We start from the raw sequence: 23823 nt of genomic DNA, 5'->3' as shown, positions 1-23823 counted from the left end.
TATACAATGCTGACTACTTTGAAACCATGAACTGCCAGTGGAGGGAGCTAACACAGGAAGTTACTACACACAGGTACTGCTTATTCCAATATTGTGCATATCGACAATATGTTGGCACTTGCACAATGTTTTTACTTTAAAAAAGCAGTAAATAATGGCATGTATTAGAGGATGTAGTTTATGTAAATTATAAAATCCGTCACAACTAATTTGGCAACTACTACTTGTGTGTACATGTTCAGTGTATCATTCTGAAACAGGTGTTAATCATATGCTGACATACCCGTTCCATTGCTACACATGTTACATACACTGACCGGATCTATGGAAGCTGAAATAAGTCAAATGTTTGGCAAAAATAGGTCACAAACACTGTTTGTTACACCAGCTAAACACTTTTCAATTAATGAGCAATTCTTACAAAATACGGTAACAATAATATTACTTTCGCCTTTTGATAATAGGGTAATTTAGACATTGACAAACATTCATGGATGTAGTTGGGGGTAAAAGAACCAGATAATGTATATGCTTATGAGACAACAACAACAACCAATGATGATAAATTACAACATTTTATCAGGCTGTTAGAATAAAAACTAATATCCTTGTTATTGAGTTGCAGTTTGTTACACCGGCTAGACATAATGGGCAGTTTATGGGAAATTGCCACCAATTTTGGTTACAATGTTGACAATTTGTCAGTGGAATTAGTTAATAATAGTAAAAGGACATTTCTAGCATTTGAATGAGTTGGGTTCATCAACTGAACTTTGCTATAATAGAACCGCTTGATGGTAGTGTGACGCAGAGAACAAAAGTACTATTAATGTGATGCAGAGAACAAAAGTACTATTAGTGTGATGCAGAGAACAATAAGAAATACTAGTGTGATGCAGAGAACAAAAGTACTACTAGTGTGATGTAGACAACAAAAGTACTATTAGTGTGATGCAGAGAACAATAAGAAATACTAGTGTGATGCAGAGAACAAAAGTACTACTAGTGTGATGTAGACAACAAAAGTACTATTAGTGTGATGCAGAGAACAATAAGAAATACTAGTGTGATGCAGAGAACAAAAGTACTACTAGTGTGATGTAGACAACAAAAGTACTATTAGTGTGATGCAGAGAACAATAAGAAATACTAGTGTGATGCAGAGAACAAAAGTACTACTAGTGTGATGTAGACAACAAAAGTACTATTAGTGTGACGCAGAGAACAAAAAGAAATACTAGTGTGATGCAGAGAACAAAAGTACTACTAGTGTGATGTAGACAACAAAAGTACTATGAGTGTGACGCAGAGAACAAAAAGAAATACTAGTGTGATGCAGAGAACAAAAGTACTACTAGTGTGATGTAGACAACAAAAGTACTATGAGTGTGACGCAGAGAACAAAAAGAAATACTAGTGTGATGCAGAGAACAAAAAATATGACAAGTATGAGTGCAAATGCCATGAGTATCCACACTTGCTCTCACACATCATTAGGGTGATGTTATTATTACATATGTGGTTATCCAAACAGCAAATTTCATAAAATGTAATTCGGCATTCATATCATTTGTGTACATGGAACTTTCTTGCTCTTGTGTGCATACACGTATGTGTACATGTATGCAAAAATAATTTTGGTATTGCACTGCAGGGCAGATATTAATACCGATACTAGTAGTATTTGCTTGCACAATACAAGTAATCACTAGTACATATCTAATGATAACAGTTATTGAGTAACTTGCGTGTGAAGTACTTGACAGCTAGCCAAGAATCTTGTTGTTCTTACTATCTCAAAAGCCATCCAAACCAATTTTTGTGCTGTTAGAGATAGTAAAACTATGAAGAGTCTAATGGCTACTTGAAAACATTAATTTCCGTTGAAGGGCCAGCTTAGACTGATTTCTAGTGGAAACTCTGTCTTGTGTCTGTATGTGTACGACTAAATGTACAAGTCTACAGACCGTAACATGGTTTCAGCGGTGGGATGTAATCGGTGCATTGCATACTGCGTCGCTATCTGTGCCAGTTACTGTATCAATATGATAAAGTGGGAATATTGAATCCCCTGAGTCATCATGAAAACAGAGACCATAAAAGAAACCAAAGAGTTAACATTTGTAGTCTGACATATCTTCTATTTATTAATTAAACTGTAATAACATGCATTAATGTAACGATCACACTGGTTCAATGACAATAATGCACACACACACAATGCATATTACAAGGAACCAGTTTCAGACCAAAACTCACAAAATTATCTAAAACTTAAAAGGGAAGATATTAAATTAATAGTAATGAGCTCATGATTTATTTACACAAATTTCAAAGACTTTGAATTGAAACTTTATATACATTATTTGTGAAAGGCCTATCTGCAGGACACCAAAGCACATAATATTTTGTCACAGTACATGGACTCCCTTGAGGGTATTCTTTCTGTGTTAAAAACTGAATATGCCCTTAGGCTAACCAAGAAAATAGAATAAGCCTGAGTGGTATGATTTACTGGCTAAATAGACCAACTGTGTTGTCAGAATGTATACAGTATACTTGGGATAGTATATCACATTGATTGATTGTACAGTGATAGAATGCAAGAGAACAGTGTACTCTACAGGAGAGAGTTAGGATTACTAACAGTGCCAGTTTTACTGTCATTTTAACTGCCATTTCTTCATAAACACATATATCTAGTTACATTAGTTAACCCTTTTGTGTATATGTATCTGTCAATAATGGTGTATGGATATTGTCTCAAACCATACATTGCCTCGACCAAGTTATTTCAAGTCATCACCTTTGCATGTAATATCTATGCCTTGGTATGTCAGAACATTTTAGTTTATCATTCAAATCAACGAAGAACACGATTTCTGATGATCTATCGAGATAATGAGAACCTTGCACTCAGTCAGCTTGCTGGGTTTCTGCATGTCTTTCCTGCAAAGCTCAAGAAACCTTTTTCCAAATCTGTTAGTCTGGTGTGAGGGTGATGTCAATATCAGATTGGCCTGGTGTCAGCATAGTACTGGCATTAACCCTCCCAATTGCTAACACATGCTGGTGAAGTATTAGTGCCTGCCCAGTGTTATCACTGAGCTAGCCAGGTGTTAACACTACAGCTGGTGCAGGTATTACATGTAACCCTTCCATTTTCTAACACATACAGTACTGGTGAAGTATTAGTGCCAGCCCAGTGTTATCACTGCGCTAGCTTTAGTGTTAACACTACACAGCTGGTGAAGGCATTAACCCCTCCAGTTGCTAACACATGCTGATAATATTAGGTGTTAGTGGCAGCATAGTATTAGTATTGGGCTCACTTGAAGCTGGCAGAATGGTAAATCAATATTCCATAGTTACATTTGTAATTTGTTTTGTTCAAAATATTGTAGCTCTGCATTTTGTAGTCTGCTAGGTATGCCATGACGGGTCACCATCACACATCGGTGAACCCCTTTCAGGCTGGTAAGGCCAGAGAGACACTATGTATCTTACAGTCACAGTATACTTTCTAGGACATTTCATTTCTATTTGTTGTCTTTGAAATGTTGTGTGAACTGGTACAAACAAGGTTGTTGAGGTAGTCCATTAACTAGCAAAGTAATAGAAATGGAATAACTTATCCATTTCAAGGACTGAAGCCCTGCCTTCTGACCTGGTTAAGGTCAAGAGTGGGTTTTGACCTAGCTAGTTAAGGTCAAGAATGGGTTGGGTTGACTCCCATTGTATTGTAATTGTACCCATACTATAACTTGAGAAGTCAGTCATTAAAGTGCGCTCACATTATTTATGGTGTACATCTCTTCAAAGTAACCCTGTCTCTGTTCATGTATGCATTGAATGATGATAACACTACACCTATAGCAAATCTTGTATGTGAAGCCAATATGAATAATACATGTATAAGCAAAAGTGCAGTATCGACCTTCAAGCCAATGTTATTTCTATCATATAGGCTTAAAGGCTTTATGTGTGTAGTATGTACCGGCAGTGGAGAGTTGCAATAAGACTGTTTAAATTACTAGTGCGCACATCGTGTAATATTGTACATGATAGTACATTATGTGTACTGGGGTAAAATATATCATATTGAGTTAGAAGTGCTGTCAGTGTGATTGAACGAATACTTTGAGTACCTCCTGACTTTACCATACATGTTTTCATGCCATTTCAACAAATACACTAACTTACTAAGACTAAAACAGCATGGATTCCAGGCTAGATCTTACTCTATGTCTTGAGTGTCTCATTGCAAGGACAGTGTACATCAGTATTGGGATACTTTGCATACTTTGTTTTGGATGCCATCTATTGAATGTTGACATCTTATATAGCCTGGGCATATTAATTTCCATTTCATGGTGGTAAGATGGGTATTAAAATATAATTTGATTAATACTAGTATGGGACAGCTGAATGAAATGTTAAACCGTGATGACAGAAACGATAGGCCTTTTTATCAGCTCTAGGAGTATATTATTAGTAACAATACACACACAGTGAAATGTATGTTCGTGATGTTACCCCAATATTCATTTGGAAAGTTCGTAGTGTACAGCTCGAGAATTGCGATCCAACTCAGCTAACAGCGTGGCTAGCCTTTGTTTAAGCAGCAAACTAAACATTGAAATGTTTTACATATATCCATTGTCATTTACAGCGAAGGTCTATTGTACTTGAACCTTAAAGGCCCATGATTCAATACCAGGTTCTCACATTAGTGCTAGCTTATAAGTGGATCTCGAAGGATTAATTAGGCTCATTACATTTCTGGATGAACTTTTTCTGTCACTCAGCCAGACAGCTGTTTGTCACACTTTTGATCCTAATCTGACCTGAACCTTTTTAAGTATGGAGATATTATTTTCTTGCTCATGTACTGGCTGCTACAGTGACCAGACAGATAGAATTACTGAAGTTTAGTTTATATAAATAAAAAAAAACCATGATTATTGATTAATGTTTTGTTTTATCTACTGTTTTTATTCTCAGGATCCATCTATCTGTTGTTGCGTGTGGTGACAGAGCTAACGAGACATTAGTGATGTTGAAGTCAGCGGTATTATTTACAAAAGCCCGTTTATACTTCCATATATTTGCAGAAGATGATCTCCACATCATATTTAAAAAAGATGTAAGTATTTTTATCAGTTTTTATTTTCCGATTCTTTTTGGAAGATGAATTGTTGATCATGTTTATGGGGAGAAAACATCTGGTGATTATATCACATTTTACCATAAATAAAACTCTTTGACTTGACAGATACAAAGAGTGTCATGATTAAAGAGGTTTTCCCATAAACCCTTGCAGGAAATCCCCAAAATGGTTAACCACATGTCAAGTGCAGTAGGGGGATTCTTTGTAAGAATTCAAAGTTGAGAAATTACCTGGGGGTGCTATTTTATCACCTAAAAAAAAAATCATATTTGAATTGATAGTAGTAATCAAAGCAAGCGTTATTTACACAATTGTACTAAAGGCAGAAGTAAGTCCGACTGAGACTTTTTCTCATTCTTATTCACAATTGAACAAGATTCTTACTGGGATAACATATGTTTTATTTTATACAGTTGGAAGCATGGCCCCCAAGATTCAGAGCCAGAATCAACTATGATATCCACAGTATAACTTTCCCACCAGGGGAGAATGCTATTGAATGGAAGAAATTGTTCAAACCCTGTGCTTCCCAGAGGTTATTCCTTCCAGTAAGTATCTATAATATGTAACGTACACTACACTACAAATTAGCCATATTGGAAAAGTTTGAAATTTTTGGCAGTTAATTTTAAGTATGTTTAGTTATGTACTATGTATGAGATCAGCCTCATTGGAAAAGTGTAAATTTTTAAACGGTCGTAATATGTAAATGACTTGGCAACTAAGTGTTATAGTGTATGAGATGATATATCCATCCCTTATTGTTCTAGTTTGTTTCCATGGAGCCATGTAGATTATATAGGGTAATTCTTTTGTTAAGAACCAATTTTATCTCTAGCTTTGCCAGATAACTGTTTTTCACACCCAAATGTATATTCATCCCTCATTTCGTGTCTCCTGTCTTTTCTTTCAGGATGTGTTGACAAACGTCGATTCCCTGCTATACATAGACACAGATGTTCTCTTCCTATTCCCATTGGATGAAATCTGGGATTTCTTTTCCAAATTTAATGACACCCAGCTGGCTGCCATGACACCTGAACATGAAGCAAAGAGTATTGGCTGGTATAACCGCTTTGCCCAACACCCGTATTATGGAGAGACAGGCGTCAACTCAGGCGTTATGTTAATGAACTTGACAAGAATTCGGAAATTTGGCTGGACCAAAAAAATTCTTCCAATTTACAAAGAGTACAAGTTAAAAATTACCTGGGGAGACCAGGATCTTTTGAATATTCTATTCCATTACCATCCAGGTAGGTTGAAAGGTCATGTGACCATCATCATGCTAGTTAGACCCTAATAAAAAAATTCAAACTGGTGTAGATATTTCCAATTTACAGCTCCTTACAGCCCAGGGTCCCAATCCCAGGTTCTCATGTTAGTGTTATGTATGTTATCAGTGGAACCAGGATGATAACATGAGATCATCATCTGTATTGGTAAACAATAGTAACTTTTGATCCGAACACAAACGTGAAAATTGTTACCAGAAATGTTTGACTGCACACTTGAGTCTTTGTCAACAGATTTAGGCCACTATTCAGAACATGTGACCTTATGGACGTAGATGCCTGGAATCGTTGTATTACCCTCCATCTCTATTCAACAAATACCGCCCCCTCTCTCTCTGGAAGAGAGAGGATTAAGAATAACATTGAACATTCTACAAAGAAATAAGAACAATAATATTCCTGGCATTAATTTGAGTTTGATTCTCATGAATTTATTTGAATGACCTATTCCTACTTATTTCCTTCATGTTTCAGAATTACTGTATGTATATACATGTGAATGGAATTACCGACCAGATCACTGTATGTATTCCAGTTTATGTAAGAGGGCTGAAGATATTGGTATCAAAGTTGTCCATGGCAACCGTGGAACATTCCACAATGAGAAACAAATGGCATTTAGGTCAATTTATGAAGCTGTTAGACAGGTGAGTCATATCCTACTGAACTAAGAGTGCTGTATAAAGAAGTAAAGCAAATAGGCAATATACCACAAGTAGGCCTTTCCTTGTTTGGGTCGTAACTTTTATGGAACTGTTGAAATGAAGTTTATAGCTTTACAAGTGGTAGAATTCTATGTCAGGGACTTTTAATTACATGGTTGGATTAGAGTTAAACTTTCACAGAGTTTCACACATACATTGTATTCTGATCTTGGTACATGTATCTGTTGTTATTGTATATTATTAAGGTGTATGCAATGGTTACCCAAAATGCAAGTTTCTAGTTAAGTCCAGTAACATCTTGGACAAGTGGTCTGTGTGTTGTTATTGTGTATTTTTGTGTGCAGGTGTATGTTTTATATGTCTCTGTCTGTCTGCGTGTATAGTGTGTGTGTGTGTGTGTGTGTGTGTGCAAGTGTGTGCAAATGTATGTATGTATGTATGTATGTGTGTATATGTTATGTATGTTATGTATGTATGTATGTATGTATGTATGTATGTACGTACGTACGTACGTACGTACGTACGTACGTTATGTATGTATGTATGTATGTATGTATGTATGTATGTATGTATGTATGTATGTATGTATGTATGTATGTATGTATGTATGTATGTATGTATGTATGTATGTATGTATGTATGTATGTATGTATGTATGTATGTATGCATGTTTATGTTCACGTGATATAGTACATGTTATAAGTAGAAGCCTAGCCAGCAACCAAGTATTTATCTTTGATTTTAACATCATTTCTTTGATCTCTTTCAGTATAACCTTGGTGATGAACCTATCAAAAATTTAATAGAGCCCATGTCCCATGGTCTCATGGCAACCAAAAATACACCTTGCGGGAAACTGACAGATGCATTCCTTAAGACATTGGTCCAGTCGGTTACAAAGATGCAGAGATAACATTAATGTTGTTTGATATCAGTTTCTATTTCTTGTGATTTTCACACTGTGGAATGTATTTGTGTGTGTGTGTGTGTGTGTGTGTGTGTGTGTGTGTGTGTGTGTGTGTGTGTGTGTGTGTGTGCGTGCGTGCCATGCATGCATGCTTGTGTGTGTGCCTGTGACTTTGTACGTCTGTATGTGTCTGTCTCTATATATGTATGTATGCATGTATGCTTGCGTGTCTGTGTGTGTCTGTGTCTGCATGCATGCATGGGTGCGTGATTACATGTGTATGTGTGTCAAAGTATATGAGAATGTATGTATGTACGTATGTACGTACATACGTACACGTACGTGCATATATTTGTATGTATGTATGTATGTATGTATGTATGTATGTATGTATGTATGTATGTATGTATGTATGTACGTACGTATGTACGTATGTACGTACGTATGTGCGTATGTATGTGAACATGTATGTGAATGTATGTATATGTATGGTTTAGACTTAAGTGTCTCTTTTTTTATGTCCAATCATTGCAATATATATATATGTTGATTTCTAATTCCAAGTGATTTAGGATTTGGCATATCAAATTTATCATTCCATTGCCAATTGCCAGTAGTAGTATGTTTCTTGGTCTAACTAATTTACTGTTTTGTTTACATTTTGTGATGTTAATGTTGTCATCCACAATTCTGTCGAAGGTTTATGACTATTTTGGTTTCTCTTTTTGGAAAGTTGTAAATGTATCCTGTTTTCAAGAAATGGAGAAATTGCTATTCACAGATGCAAAAAATTATTTTAGAAAATCCGAAACTTTTATAGACATCTTGTCGACATAGGGAGGATATGGCATTGTGGGTAAAATATGCAAATGTAGGAAATTCAAACTGCCATATACATCCAATTTTTAATTCTCCACATTTGGAATGCCTTAAGAGTTAAAAAAAAACTTTTGCATTATTTGTGTTGTTGGAGTTATAGAGCATAAAAAGTATTGGAACAGAAGTTAAACCTTAAGTCGGCCATCATTTTTGTGCCCTGACCGACTCTGTTATGTTTGAGCCTTCTCTGATACATCTTTATGACTCTTCTTCACACTTTCATGACTAAGGTTGAATCTTCACTGATTTACATTAAAATGACTCCCTGTAACCTACTTCTGAGCAGCAGTTCAATACTGACATGACAGTGCTAATAAGATGTGAGTGGAAATTAAGATTATTGTCAGTAATTTTCTCTCTCTGTGAGTTGCAATAACACGAATCCACAATCCACAAACATTTATTCTCATGGAAATTAAACTGTTATTGTCTTTATGGTTCTTTGAATGGTTTTGTTTCTATAGGAGTACCTTTTTTATGTGCTGCAAAACTTTAATGTCTCCAACAAAAGTCTAAACTCCCCTTTAATCTTTGAATGAATAAAAACAGCAGCCAACAACTATAGCTCACACACAGTCTTTGTTAAGAAATGTTGACACAAACAAACAAACAAACAATGACACCAATCCTAGAAACATAATCATTCCAACAATAATCCTGTAAAAGTTGACATCTGTGACTTCAACCAGTGTGATGTCATAGAGTACACGAGACTGAAATATCTGAAATATCGGCTATTGTGGGCGCTCTCTTCATCTCTTTCCACAAACAACTGAAGGGGAAATGTGTTTGCTGTTCTACAACAAAATGTTGTTGCCTCCAATCATATCACTCCATTTCAATTTATTAACAGTTACATTCTTGCTAGTTCACACCCCGACTGGACATGGTGTGTGTGTGTGATCAAAATCAGATAAGATGGCAGATAGCTCCCATACACATGTGAATGTTTTACATTTGGCGATATAAATAGGAGATTATATGTAATATATAATAGCAACATATTTTAATACAGGTATATATGACACATATTGGCAACAGTAGGTGGGGATTCTTTTGCTTTGATTTCCACCATACTATCCTACAGTGTGTGTCTACAGTCCCAAGGAAAGGTATGATAAGGCTGCTCCCAGTGATGTATGTATTTGACAGTCTGTGTACGTGTACTGATATGCAATTAGCACTTTTGAATTTTAGCATTACCTGAATTTTAATCGCAAGAAAAACAGCAGATCAGATCATCCGGTATATTTTCTTATGGAAATAGTATTTGTATAAATGTAATGTGCTCTTGTACAGTTATTAATGATCACAAGTAATTTCTTCACTACTTACTTAAATTGTCACTGTGAGTGTTGTGATTGGCTATCAGTCCATGACAAGCTGTCGTATGATTGGTCAAGTATATTTTAATGTATTCAAATAATGGGAAATGATTTACGTATGTGTCCAATCAGAGAATGTAAATCAGAGATTATTTGAATGTTTTATGAGATTTGAATATGACACCCAGATGCACTTTTATTAACAACTTTTATGAGAAATCCAGATGGTTGGTTTGTAAAAACACTCTTGTTTTTAATTCCGTGATTTTGTATTGACATCTGTTGACTTAGATTAAGTGTGAATGAAGTTTCCATTCATATTAAGCCTGGGAGCAGATAAAGGGGAAAAAAAAAAAAATCATGTTATGATAAAAATAAGTCAGAGAGTGAAACTTGCACATGTAGTGTCTTAAATTATAACTTGATATAAAAAAAAATTGAACCTGAAATGGTGACCTTAAATTGTGAATGTCAAACGTAAGCTAATGATAATACATGATTTTTGTATTGTCTATTGCATGACAGTATACTAGATTATACATGATTTTTGTACTGTCTATTGCATGACAGTATATACTAGATTATACATGTTTTCTGTATTGTCTATTGCATGACAGTGTACCTGCAATGCTTTCAATAACTCCACCAGCATCTCTTGTGGCAAATCCACTCAAAAAGTGAGGAGTGATTGCAAAACAAATGAATAGTAATACTCAAGCTAAACCATGACAAATGTAACCTTTGAAATAGTAGTGAAATGTGAGCAACTTTTGTCTTTGCTCTCATTGGTCAACTGATTTGATGATCTTTGACCACACACAAATGACTATTGACATCTGACTTCCTTTGACCTCATCATGAGCAATTGACTTGCCACTGACTTCGACCTTATGTGCCTAACCTTTAACTTCCCAATGACCTTTGAACTCATGACTGACCTGACACCTAGTTACCTTTGACCCCACCTTGATTTACCCTTGACTTGCCAATGACTTGAACCTCTTGTGACTAACATTAGACTCCCGACGACTTTCAAACTTGTGTGACTTCTAGTGACCTTTGACCTCATGATGAAACTGTTGCCTTTCCAATGACCTTTGACACCACATGTCAGGCTGTTGACTTTATTGTGTGTTTTCATTCCAAATCTCTGTGCAATTGTACCTGATGGACCAATTTTTTCTGTGCTCTGTATAAACTAATTGTTTTTCTCTCAATATAAATTTAGTGTGGGTCTAAGATATTTGTTGCAAATGTCGATTTGATGTTGCACTTTATCATTAGTTTGTTTTAGCTTCTTTCTGTTGATCCATCCTTAAAGTTTAGTGTTTCACTATGAAAGATTTATTTTTCCATATCATACTTATTTGATAATTTGCTGTAGACTTACTTGAGACACTTTGATTTCGTATGAGATTTTTTTTTGGATTAGGGAGCCAGTACTTGTTATTTGTTGGTAGATTTTGTATGTCATGAACACTTCAAATAAACACACCATTTCCAATTCCTATACTTAAGTTATGGTATTCATGTCAGGGTTCTCCCCAGACTCCTTTGTGTGCTGGTTGGTCACTAATCATGATGATAACTAATATTTGTTACATTGTGCCTATTTGAAAGATGTCAAAGGCAGGCTACATCAGAGTCTTCAATTTATGTAAACTAAATTTGGGGGACTTGAGTGAAAATTATTGTCTAGGTCACACTTTTTCAAGTACAGCTAGGTGGGAAGCTAGCTGTGCCAACCAGCATGCAACCACCACAATGGAGCCTATTAGAGTCACTTGCTGGCTTTGCCTAGCACTTTCTGAGTCGCCTGCATGCAGGGGATACCAGTAGTGATAGATCCAGCTGTTAAGGGACTCTGGGAACTGACGTGTGATTGACTACACTGTGTGGGGAGAATCCTGTATGGCAATAAAGTGTATGTAAACTATGTACTATGAATGCAAGCATTTTGATAATATTAGCCAGGTTATAAATAATGAAGTGTATGTACTGTAGACCATGATGGAAGTATTATGTATAATGCTGAAATAAATACAAAGTAAATGTATGTTTTGTATAAAGTGCATTATTAGTTATTGTTAGTCACTTATGCCTCTATAGACTGTATTAGCATGTTTCCCTGGATCTTGAATTGTGTACTGTTTGGCTTCAAAACTGTTATTTGATAGGGTAGGTCTTAAATGATGTCATATATTCTGTGTTCTCAGTGTAATATGAGAATTGGCTGTCTTGTAATCTTTTTCACACTGCCACATTTCCATATCTTTTTTTTTTGTGGTACGGTCTTTCATGCTGTCTTAATATTGTCAAAAGTTGTACAAAGTATCTTTTAAATTCTTGGCACTTGTATTAAAAATTATGAATAAAATGTATTCTTTTTATAGCAAATCCATTGCAGTGTGTATTGATGTGTGTTGATGTTTGTATCAGATGATCTCAAAGAGGAAAGTCAGAACCTTGGATCAGATTGATGATGATGATGATGATGATGATGACGATGATGATGATGATGACGATGATGATGATGATGACGATGATGATGATACTTCAGTTAGTTAAAGTTAATCGTTTGTGTTGGTATGTTACTTGAATATATCTATGCCAGGATCAAGGACCTGTCCATGTCTGTGTCCCTATAGCTTGCATTCAAAAAAAAACCTGGGTTCATTATAAGAGCTGCTATTTCACTTTAGTAAACAATATTCACTGTCCTGCAATTAGTGTTTTATGAGAAATTAATAGTCACAGTGGTTTGATACCCACCATTGCCAATTCAGCAGTTATTGGACAAATGCCCACTTTCAAAGAATAATCATCCCCCCCCCCCCCCCCGTGATTTTTGTTACCGTAATCAAACGTGAAACAAAATGTCCTGTGAGAAAAACAAAAGGTATATAAATGATATCCGTGGGAGGGCGTAGTTATTGCTGAATGACATGCACGTTGGATGACTTCGTCAACATCACTTCGACATTGATGTTATCATAATTGCATATTTTGCACACAGTAAAGTAATTAATGTATTGAAGATTCGAAATGTCAACTTTTATCCACTCAGTAAAGTAGAGATGGTAGGCATTCAATGTACATGATAATTTCTTGACGAGTTAGGGGCTCCACAAAGGTCAACGCCTGAAAGGAGGTCGATTAAAGTTTAGTCAACTAGTGACGTTAGTGAGAGATGCTCTCCATACAAAAGTGTGAGGAGAAAATACTAGCAAGTTATGCTTTAGAATGGCTAACGGTAAGTAGTTATTGATATTCTAAGGTCTGAATAGTTCATGAAATACCATACCAAATGATTCTATTTGTTAAGAATAACTATGAATGAAAACTGCACGGTTTTACATATGTACCCGGTACCCCGTCCCAAAGTTTACACGTCAACAACAGAATACAACATGTATACCAGAAATATTGAAATAACTTTGTCAAATTAATGTACTATGACTTTACGTCATGGCACAGTCCCCCAATCAAATGATAGAGAGACCACCGGTGATATCACAACCATGTATGGTAATCTGATTACTAAATAAATACATAAAATATTTTCGACTTCTGTATATATTTACACAAATATGTGACATGTAATATTTTTGTCGAGTCAAAGATTGAAATAGAGACAGGTGTAGAAATGGGATACATCATTCATCAATTTTATGGTTAATGACGTCACTGAATTTCTAATGAAATCAGAAATAGGAGTGAGCCTAGTACAAACTGATGTTGTGGTGGAGTGAATAGACTCATTCATTAAATGTAATATGTGCTGATAGTCATAAATAGTGTTTTCAACATTTGTTTTATATCTTTCCTCTCATTTTTGTCATATTATAAATATTATTGCCTTGATATTGAGTTATATGCCTGAGGTGCAAGGATATGATCAGCATGATGCTTAGCTATCATCACGTAGGCTATACTTTTTTTCCATTGAAAATAATGTAATGCACAATGTTCAAATATATGAGGCATATATAATGTCTTTCATTTTTTTTTCTATAGACATCACCAAAGCAAGTATTCGACTGAAAATATGGGACTATCTGGAGGCTAATAATTTAGCCAACTTTCCAAGACCAGTTCATCATAGGATACCAAACTTTAAGGTATTTACACGTGATAGATCAAGCTAAGTCTGTAAGGTATGCCGTGATGGGGCACCCTCTCACATTGGTCAACCCGTTTCATAGACAAAGCAGGCCAGAGAGGGCGGCATAACACAACATATTTTACAGTCTAGGATTGAGTCCACCATGAGACAAACAAATTTTGATTGTGTAATATGAGTAGCAACTCAAGGGGCTATAGGAATGATTTCTGTCCATCTGTTAGTATGTGTGTCTGTGGACAGCCGTATCTCCAATGTCTTCTATGGTAATTGTATTAAGCATGGTGTATGTAGAGAAAAAACAACATCATAGTCACCTAACTCGCAAGTGTATGGTATAACCTATTAAAGTATATTAAAGGTTGATTGCTGGTAGTTTCATATCATTGATCATACAAACACGTTTAAAATTTTTAGGATCTCATCATTCTCAAGTGCAAAGAGTCGAGGCATTAATATACTAACACAACAACAACAACAACAACAATAACAACTTACAAGAACAACACTAAAATAGTGCAATAGTACATTGTATTAATTTGTGACAGAATCATTTGAGATTCCTCTTAGAATCATCCATGATATTTGGTTGATATATGGAAGTGTCAATTCAAAGAAATTGATTGTCTTTTTTTATTGAATATTCAAGTAGAAGAGCACAACAACTTTTGATAGCTGTATATGTGTATATATCCACAGGGTGCTGCAGCAGCCAATGATAGACTCAAAGAGTTAGATGTATTCCGTTTAGCAAGAACTGTCAAGATCAACCCAGATAAACCTCAAGAACATGCCAGATTTCTAACACTGGAGGTAAGAATACCCCCCCCCCCCACACACACACACACACACACATATTCAACTCACTCACCTATCAATCAATGAATGCCTATATTGTAAAACTTTTGGGGTTACAAAACTATTTTTAAAAAGGTTTGTTTTTACTTAAACCTCACCCTCATTCAATTCTGTGAGCTAGATTTAATTAATTCTCTAAATTTATCTCATATTACAGGGAAGAAACCATTTAAGTGTGTATGTATGTATATATGTATGTATGTATGTATGTATGTGTGTATGTATGTATGTATGTATGTATGTATGTATGTATGTATGTATGTATGTATGTGTGTGTATGTGTGTGTGTGTGTGTATGTGTGTGTATGTATGTATGTATGTATGTATGTATGTATGTATGTATGTATGTATGTATGTATGTATGTATGTATGTATGTATGTGTGTGTGCTGAGATGTTCCGGGAACAGGCAGACCAAAAGTGAATGCTGCCATCACTATGTTCAGCTATACTATACCTATAACTAATACCCTCTGAGTCATTCTAGAGAAGATGGGAGTGTCACTCGCTATATGGAGGTCAAAAATCGGTAGTTTCACCCAACCACTGCAAGGCAGAACACGTGTTGGCTGCCATATTGGCTGTTCACTACACTTGAGTCTGTGCATTAGACTGACCCTGCTCCTGAGCCTATTGGTATGTGGCGATGTCGAGTCCAACCCAGGTCCTATGTCAAAAAATGACAAACAAAACCAGCAAGGTATGAGAACCAGGCAGTGTAAATTGACAGAAACTTTATCCTTATTCAAAAGTCCTGGGGCGTCGCCCGAACGTGAGTCAAGAGATTTGGTTGTAACACCACAAGGAGACGGCGAAATTGTCGCACAGCTAAAAGAGTTTATCGATAGTAAAATTACATCATTACACAACACACTTGAAGACAGATTTTCACAACTCGAGGACAGAGCAGAGAAGAGAACAAATGATCTTAGAGACTGTATTCATGGTGTAGAAAAGGAATTGGCCGACGTATCGGCGAACTAGAAACGGAGAATGTCGAACTCAGAAACAACTTGAAGAAGATTGAAGAAAGACAAGATTATATGAATGGACAACAGAGAAGGAACAATTTGATTATACATGGAATTGAGCAATCTAATTCGGAGACGTGGGACGATACAGAAGTGAAAGTGCGTGAGTTTATTGTGGGCGAGCTAAACATGGATAGTGATAGCGTGGACATAGAAAGAGCACATAGATTGAAAAATGCGAAGACCCAACCTAACCCAATCATCGTTAAGTTTAACAGTTACAAGACCAGAGAGAGGGTGTACCGAGCCAGTAAAGGTATTTCGGGAAAAGGACAATATAGAGTCAGTGAAGACTTCCCGCCACTGGTGAGAGAGAAACGATGGAAGCTTGGACCATTTCTACGTGCCGCCAAAGACGAAAATAAGAAAGCATCTTTGCGATATGATAAACTTGTTGTCGACGGTAACATTTTTGTAATAGATGATAGTAAAACTGAACCATGTCTAAAGAAACTAAGTAGTGGCTAAGGGTGTGGCCAAGGCCCATCGAAGAGAAACTCCAGGGACACAAGTGTACTCACTGAAAGGAACAATGTAGAGACTGAAAATACATGTACTTCCGACGGTTTGTATCAACCCCCTACTAATAAGGTATTTAACGTGTCTTACGGTTCCATTTCTTGTATACTTTGGAACATTAATGGTTTGAAAAGTAAATGGGACAATGATGATTTACGTATTTATTTACAACAATATGATTTTATATTTCTAACAGAAACATGGGCTACTGCCAAAGATACCTTTTCGCTGAAAGATTATGAGAGTTATCATGTTACTAGATCTAAAAGAAAACATTTGGGTAGAAATTCTGGTGGAATAAGTATATTTTATTGTTTGAAATACTGTAAGTGTGTGAACATTTGTAAAAGTGTCTCAACAGATGACATTGTCTGGGTTGTTTTCAAATTTGAACACTTGAAATTATGTTTTGGAGTTCTGTACTTTTCACCACAGGGTTCTAGTAGTTATTCCGACCAGCAAAATTTCACTATTCTTGAAGATGAGCTAGCATTGTATAATTCTAAATTTCCTAACTTTGACTTTATAATTTGTGGTGATTTTAATGCGCGGACTGCGAATGATCCTGACTATGTCACTGATGATACAAACCATTTTGTTCCACTGGGTGATGATTATTTAATTGATAATGACATTTCTGTTAGAACTTCTATGGATGAAACAACAAATGCATATGGCCAACTTTTACTTGATTTTTGTAAAAATACTCAGATGAGAATTATAAATGGCAGATTATTTGATGATAGAGATAAGGGATATTTCACATATACCAAGGATACTGGTGGGAGTGTAATAGACTATGTTTTAGCTGATAAGTGTAATTTTGATCTATTCAGTCATTTTTGTGTGTCTGATGAACGGGCTGAATCAGACCATCACCCAGTACTTTTTGATTTGAAATTTCCATTGGTGACAGAGTCAGGCAACAATAGTAGTACTTTGGTCAGTGAAACATCTGCATATACCAAGTATGCGTGGAGAGATAGCCACAGAGAATCTTTCAACTTATTTTGGGAGAACTCAATTGGGAGACGTCAAATTGATCATTTTCATTTACTTTTGGAAACTGATACTTCTGGGGCTGCTTCTGTGCTTATTGACCTAATCCAACAATCTGCAAAGAGCATGAAGGTTACCCCTAAGACCAGCTTTATCTCTAATAATGGGAATTCTAGGGGTTGGTTTGATCATGAATGTAGACATCTAAAGTTACTAGTTAGAAAATCTCTAAATTATTTTAGAAATAGTAGGTCTGACAACAACTTGAATAGTTATATTTATCTACGGAATCAATATCACTCTCTATTGAGGGCGAAAAAGCGAGAGTTTTTTGAATCAGAGAAAATGCATCTAGCACTGTTAGCAAGTCAGTCAAATTCTAGAGCCTTTTGGTCAAAAATTAGTCCAAGAAAGGGAGGTATACCTGCCAATATCAAACCAAAAGACTGGGTTACATATTTTTCATCTTTATTTAGTGAACCTGTGGTTCAAGGTGAGGACCCTTCCCATGCCTTTTTAGAAGAAGTAAAACTATTGCTAGATAACCTAAATATAACTGACACCGATTTTAATACCACCGATTTTGATTTGAACATTCTCGATACTGAGATAACTATGGATGAACTGGATAACTCTATGTCTAGACTAAAAGATAGGAAAGCCCCAGGGTTTGATGGAATAACTCCTACAATTTTTAAAAATGCCCCAAGTACACTTAAGTCATTGATATTACATTTGTTTAATAGGATATTTGACAGTGGGTGTTTTCCAGATATTTTAGCTAAAGGTTTAATTATGCCCCTACATAAGAAAGGTTCAATTGATTCCGTAAATAATTATAGGGGTATCACTCTCTTACCAACACTAAACAAGGTCTTTAGTGACATAATTTTACATAGACTTACAGTGTGGTCAGAAGTTATTTCCCCTCTAGTTGAAGAACAGGCTGGATTCCGTAAGAAGTATTCAACAACCGATAATATTTTTATTCTTCGTACCATAATTGACCGTTATTTGCACCTCAGTGGTAGATTATATTGTGCATTCATAGACCAAGAGAAAGCCTTTGATAGAATCAATCATAGTCTTTTGTTTTATAAATTATTTAAAGCTGGTCTTAGGGGAAAATTATTCAGTGTGTTACGTTCAATGTATGCTAATGTGACAGCTTGTATTCGATGCCCAGATGGTTTAACTGAGTTTTTCAGGTGTGAACTAGGAGTTCAACAAGGTAGCGTATTATCACCCCTATTATTCACCTTATTTATAAATGACCTAGGCAAAGCATGTGAACATGAGTATGCAGGTGTACACATTGCAACCATCAAACTATTCTTTTTACTTTTTGCAGATGATCTTGCTTTATTTAGTACAACTCAAATTGGTCTACAAAGATTATTGAATAATTTGTCCTCATATACAAAGAAATGGAAACTTAAAGTTAACACCTCTAAATCGAAAGTGATAGTATTTAGAAACGGGGGGAGGCTAAAATCTTCAGAAAAATGGTTATTGGATGGTAAACTAGTAGATGTAGTTTCATCCTATTGCTACCTTGGTATTATGTTATCTAGTTCAGGGTTATGGAATCAAGCACAGAAGCAGCTTGCATTGCAAGCGTCCAAAGCACTTTTTAATGTAAAAACAGCACTTAGTCGTTTTGGGAATATTGACATTTCTTTGGCTTTCAAAGTCTTTGACTGTAAAATTTTACCAATTTTGATGTATGGGAGTGAGGTGTGGGGTTTACATACAGGTGAACAAATTGAAATTGTTCAGAATGCACAATGCTCCTAATTTAGCTGTCAAGGGAGAATTAGGTCGTTTTCCAGTTCGTACAATTAGACTAGCTAGAGTTATCAAGTACTGGTTGAGGTTATTGTCTCTACCGCAAGACCGTTTACCCCACAAATGTTATAGTTTTCAATTTTATGAGGCAGAAAATGAAAAGAATTGTTGGGCATTAGGGGTTAAAAAGCTACTTTTTACAATGGGATTGGGTGAGGCCTGGTTTAATCAGGGTGTAGAGTGTACAAAAACATTTTTAAGTTTATTTAAACAGCGCTCCAGAGACATGTATATGCAAGATGTGAAATCAAAATTGTGTTTATACCCCAAACTAGATACCTATCGCACTTTCAAATCACTGTTCAATAGAGAAAAATATTTAACCGTACTGGACAAACTATGTTTTAGAAATGCACTATGCCATTTTAGGATTTCCACACACAGTTTAAATGTAGAAACTGGTAGACAGCTCGATCTGCTGAGAACTGAAAGAATATGTCTGCACTGTAATTTGAATACTATAGAAGACGAGTACCATTTTTGCTTAGTTTGTCCACTGTACACTGAACTCAGAGAACAATACTTATCTAGATTATACCATACACTACCAAACACCGAAAAGTTTGTAATGCTCATGGAATCCAATAATACAGCAGTTATTAGACAGCTTGCCAAGTTTTTATTTTTTTTCAATGAAAAAGAGATCAAGTTCACATGAAATGTTTTGAACTGGAATTCTGTAACACTTGCAATATACATTTTGACAGATTTGATTGTACATTACTTTTGGTTATTTTCTTTTCACTAAGTGCTGCTTTGATATTATGCTTTGTTATTATGTTTTTGAAAGCTATAAGTATTTTCCTTTGCTCCCTCAAGTCTGTACCTGATTTTGTGTTATGTATACTTTTGGGCCGGAGGCCTATAGTGTTTTGAATAAACACATTATATATATAATACCCTCTCCCCTTCCCTCCCTGGTACTGCAATTTATTTGAGGGAGTGCCTGGTATTCCTTGCTATGTTCTTTCATATCAGATTTTAACTTTGGAAATGTCCAAGGCAGGCACATATTGATGTCACTTTAATGTACAATATTGATGTCAGTTTTATTCTTTCCATTTTATTAATTATGTTGTAGGCTAATAAAACTCTGCTGGTGCCAACTCCCAGGCTAAGGAACGGTTTATTCAACAAAATCATACCCCCTAAAGGTGCAAATAAAGACATGTTACGCAAGTGTTCCACATCGCAAGTAAGTTTATAAAATCTCTCGTCTTAATCATCTACCAGTTACCTCATCTTGGCTTTGTCTATGTATAAATGGGTACCTGTAGGATGTGATTGATATGTTGATACTAAAGCAGAAGTGACGTATGAGCAACTTGTTAGTTAGTTGAACATGTTGGCAACTGTTTCTATTGTTTTTGTAAATTGCAAGCAGATGACAATATGTTTAAGGATGTTCCCATCAATGCCTGTATTTCACTTCCACCTAATTTCTGATCTATGCCAGCTCCACACTGATAGTAACAGTGAATAAAACCAATGTATTTTATCCCTTTTAACATACAAACATAGAGAATTCACAAGGTATCTGTTTCCCTGTAAATTAGAAGTCAATGATGAACACAGTAGATAGGACAGGCTATGTCAAACTTTCTATCTGTCCATGAATGTTAAAAATTCTTTTCTGTTTGTGGAATATTTTCACTGTCACCCATGAATCTCATCCACCGTATTTTCACCACCAGGGGGTAAAAGAGTTCAGTGTTCCCATTGGCCTAGATGATCCAATCAGAGTTGATGTTGTAATTGTTGGATCAGTTGCTGTGTCAACTAAAGGTAAGTACTTTTCCATTGGCCTAGATGATCCAATCAAAGTTGATGTTGTAAAAGTTGGGTCAGTTGCTGTGTCAACTAAAAGGGTAAGTACTTTCCTATTGGCCTAGATGATGCAATCAATCAATCAATCAATCAATCAAGTCAACATCTTGAGATCTGTTGTTATGTTGTTATGTTACTTAGTATCCTTGGAGTTAAAGGAAACATGTGTATGGTCATTTTCCTTTGACTTTTCTGTGATTTATACTTGAAAAACTTAAGTAAAAAAAGTAACAACTTGAAAACTTTTACAGTTAAAATTATAATCTATAAGTTACAATTCCATGTGATAAAATATAGCACATAATTTGGTGAGTGCAAGCATCACATTTTTGACTGTGAGTAAAAATTTTCATTTATAATGATGAACCTAGAGTCCATGAACATTCATTCTTTTATGAGTGTTTTGTTAATTTCCTAACACTGGCTGATAACGTATATTTTGTAGGCTATCGTATTGGCAAAGGTGAAGGTTTCGCTGATATGGAGTATGCAATGATGAAAACTATGGGTGCTGTCAATGATAACACTGTAGTCATATCTACTGTACATGATTGTCAAGTTATGGATATACCAGGTGAACTATTTGATGACCACGATCTATCTGTAGATTACATTCTAACTCCAACCAGGACTATCAAATGTGACGGTAATCTCACACAGCCTTCAGGAATCATATGGTCTATGCTTACCAAGGAGAAGTTTGAGAAGATACCAGTCTTGAAGAATCTAAGATACCGAGAAAAGAAAGCTGGCAAAGATGTGAGATTAAAATATGAAATTGAGTCTGGAGAAAGTGAGAAAAATGGTACAGAATCATCACATCAGACATCAAGACAAACTTCTAAGACTGATCCAAAAACTAAAGGAGAAAGATCAGATGACGATCAGACATCTAGGCAAAGTTCTACTACAGAATCCAAGGCTAGAGACTCTAAAGGAAAAAATTCTGACTCGAGATCAAATTCTTCAAAAAGAACAATGGCCATATTTGTTGGTGGTATATCTCGTGATGTCAGAGTCAGTGAATTTAAGACAACAATAAGAGAACACAATGTGTTTCCTATTAAAGTTGTCTGGCATGGTGGAAGGGGATTTGCCTTTCTACATTTCACTGAGAGTGATAAAGCTGATGAAGCTGTTGTGATTGTTAATACACTGACTGTTCAGGGGAGTAACTTGAGAGCAGAAATGGCAAAATAATATTGAAAATAAGGAGAGTGGAAGCCAATAATTCCAAGTTGAGGGGAGTAAGTTGAGAGCAGAAATGGCAAATAATATTGATTTGATTATAAATACATGAATTGTAATAGAATAAAGAAAAAAAATAATATTTTGTGTGCTGGTGAAATTATACAATATTCTCAAAAAAATTAACATCAGCCATGCACATGGAATCATTGACATAGATTTCAATAAAAACATGCTATATTGTAAGAAATTATAAATTCATTGAATAAAATACAGCAAGGAATTTTTGTGTGTGATTTTATTTTTTGTAAAGACAGTATATATTGTCTTGTAATTTTGAAATATGTGAAAAACCTTCTAAAACATTTTTTATTTTAAAATTACTATTGTGTGCACACACATAACCTATAACATGCAATGTAATAATCAGAATGTAATGTACTGTGCACATTCTATACAGAATGTAAGCTACTCACGGCTGCTCAGATCACAGTATCGATCAAACACAGAAATACAATGTATATAACCACAGTCCCACTACTGTGATCAGGGACTGTAGTAATGATATAATCCAACATCTGTACTCGTCCAGAAGTGGCCCGTAAGACAGTCATCTTGACTTCATCGAATGTACATAGCACACACACACACACACACACACATTTTCAGTGTTCTCCATGGAATGCATATATATACATATGCAAACGCTAGAGTACATATGTAAAGTTCTAAAAGCTACCATCGTGTTTTAATTCTATTTAATGAAAGAAAGTCACGACAAATGTTGATGGTCTAGGATACCGATGGTAGTGTAGCCTAGATGAAAGGTTGTATTTCTAATAAATTCAAACATATACTTAAATCAAAACTTCATTTGTTCTACCAAAAGACCAAATTAATTCAATCATCCGTGCGTGTGTGAGCAAATCTGTGTGTGTGTGTGTGTGTGTGCACATGCTTGCATATGTGTGTTGTGTCATGTTGTGTTGCGCCGCATTGTGTTCTGTGTTTATGTTGTATTTTCACTACAAGTTCTCTTGTTCCTGTATTGTTAAAATTTCTTACCCTTTGCTTACCTTTATTTCAGTTATATTGTATGTTGGATGTACACATTTTGATTATTTTCTCCTGGGATTTTAACATATATATACTAGGAGTATGCATACCTATATAGTGGCATCAAGTTGGTA

General features: G+C 35.5%; 3 protein-coding genes across 3 annotated transcripts in view; all 3 read left to right on the top strand.

Moving 5' to 3' along the window:
* LOC144433996 (glucoside xylosyltransferase 1-like) overlaps window positions 1-8117 on the top strand; it is a 31273-nt gene extending 23156 nt beyond the window's left edge. The window contains exons 2-6 of the mRNA XM_078122431.1: window positions 5005-5146; window positions 5584-5718; window positions 6084-6426; window positions 6940-7112; window positions 7900-8117. Coding sequence (XP_077978557.1) covers window positions 5005-5146; window positions 5584-5718; window positions 6084-6426; window positions 6940-7112; window positions 7900-8043 — 937 coding nt within the window. The 3' untranslated portion in view covers window positions 8044-8117. The remainder of the gene's footprint in view (window positions 1-5004; window positions 5147-5583; window positions 5719-6083; window positions 6427-6939; window positions 7113-7899) is intronic.
* Window positions 1-23823, top strand: part of LOC144433571 (uncharacterized) — a 313028-nt gene that overhangs the window by 202945 nt on the left and 86260 nt on the right. The gene's annotated exons all lie outside the window — the stretch shown is intronic.
* On the top strand, window positions 13383-22856 carry LOC144434068 (methenyltetrahydrofolate synthase domain-containing protein-like). The gene is made up of 6 exons (XM_078122521.1): window positions 13383-13494; window positions 14259-14362; window positions 15064-15177; window positions 20700-20813; window positions 21313-21403; window positions 21891-22856. Exons 1-6 carry the CDS (start codon window positions 13485-13487, stop codon window positions 22643-22645), a joined length of 1188 nt encoding a protein of 395 aa, XP_077978647.1. The 5' UTR covers window positions 13383-13484; the 3' UTR covers window positions 22646-22856.

This window comes from Glandiceps talaboti, chromosome 4, assembly GCF_964340395.1.
Source record: "Glandiceps talaboti chromosome 4, keGlaTala1.1, whole genome shotgun sequence".
NCBI classification, from domain to species: Eukaryota; Metazoa; Hemichordata; class Enteropneusta; family Spengelidae; genus Glandiceps; species Glandiceps talaboti.
The sequence above is the reverse complement of the archived record's forward strand: the minus strand, read 5'-3'. Positions and strand labels throughout refer to the sequence as shown.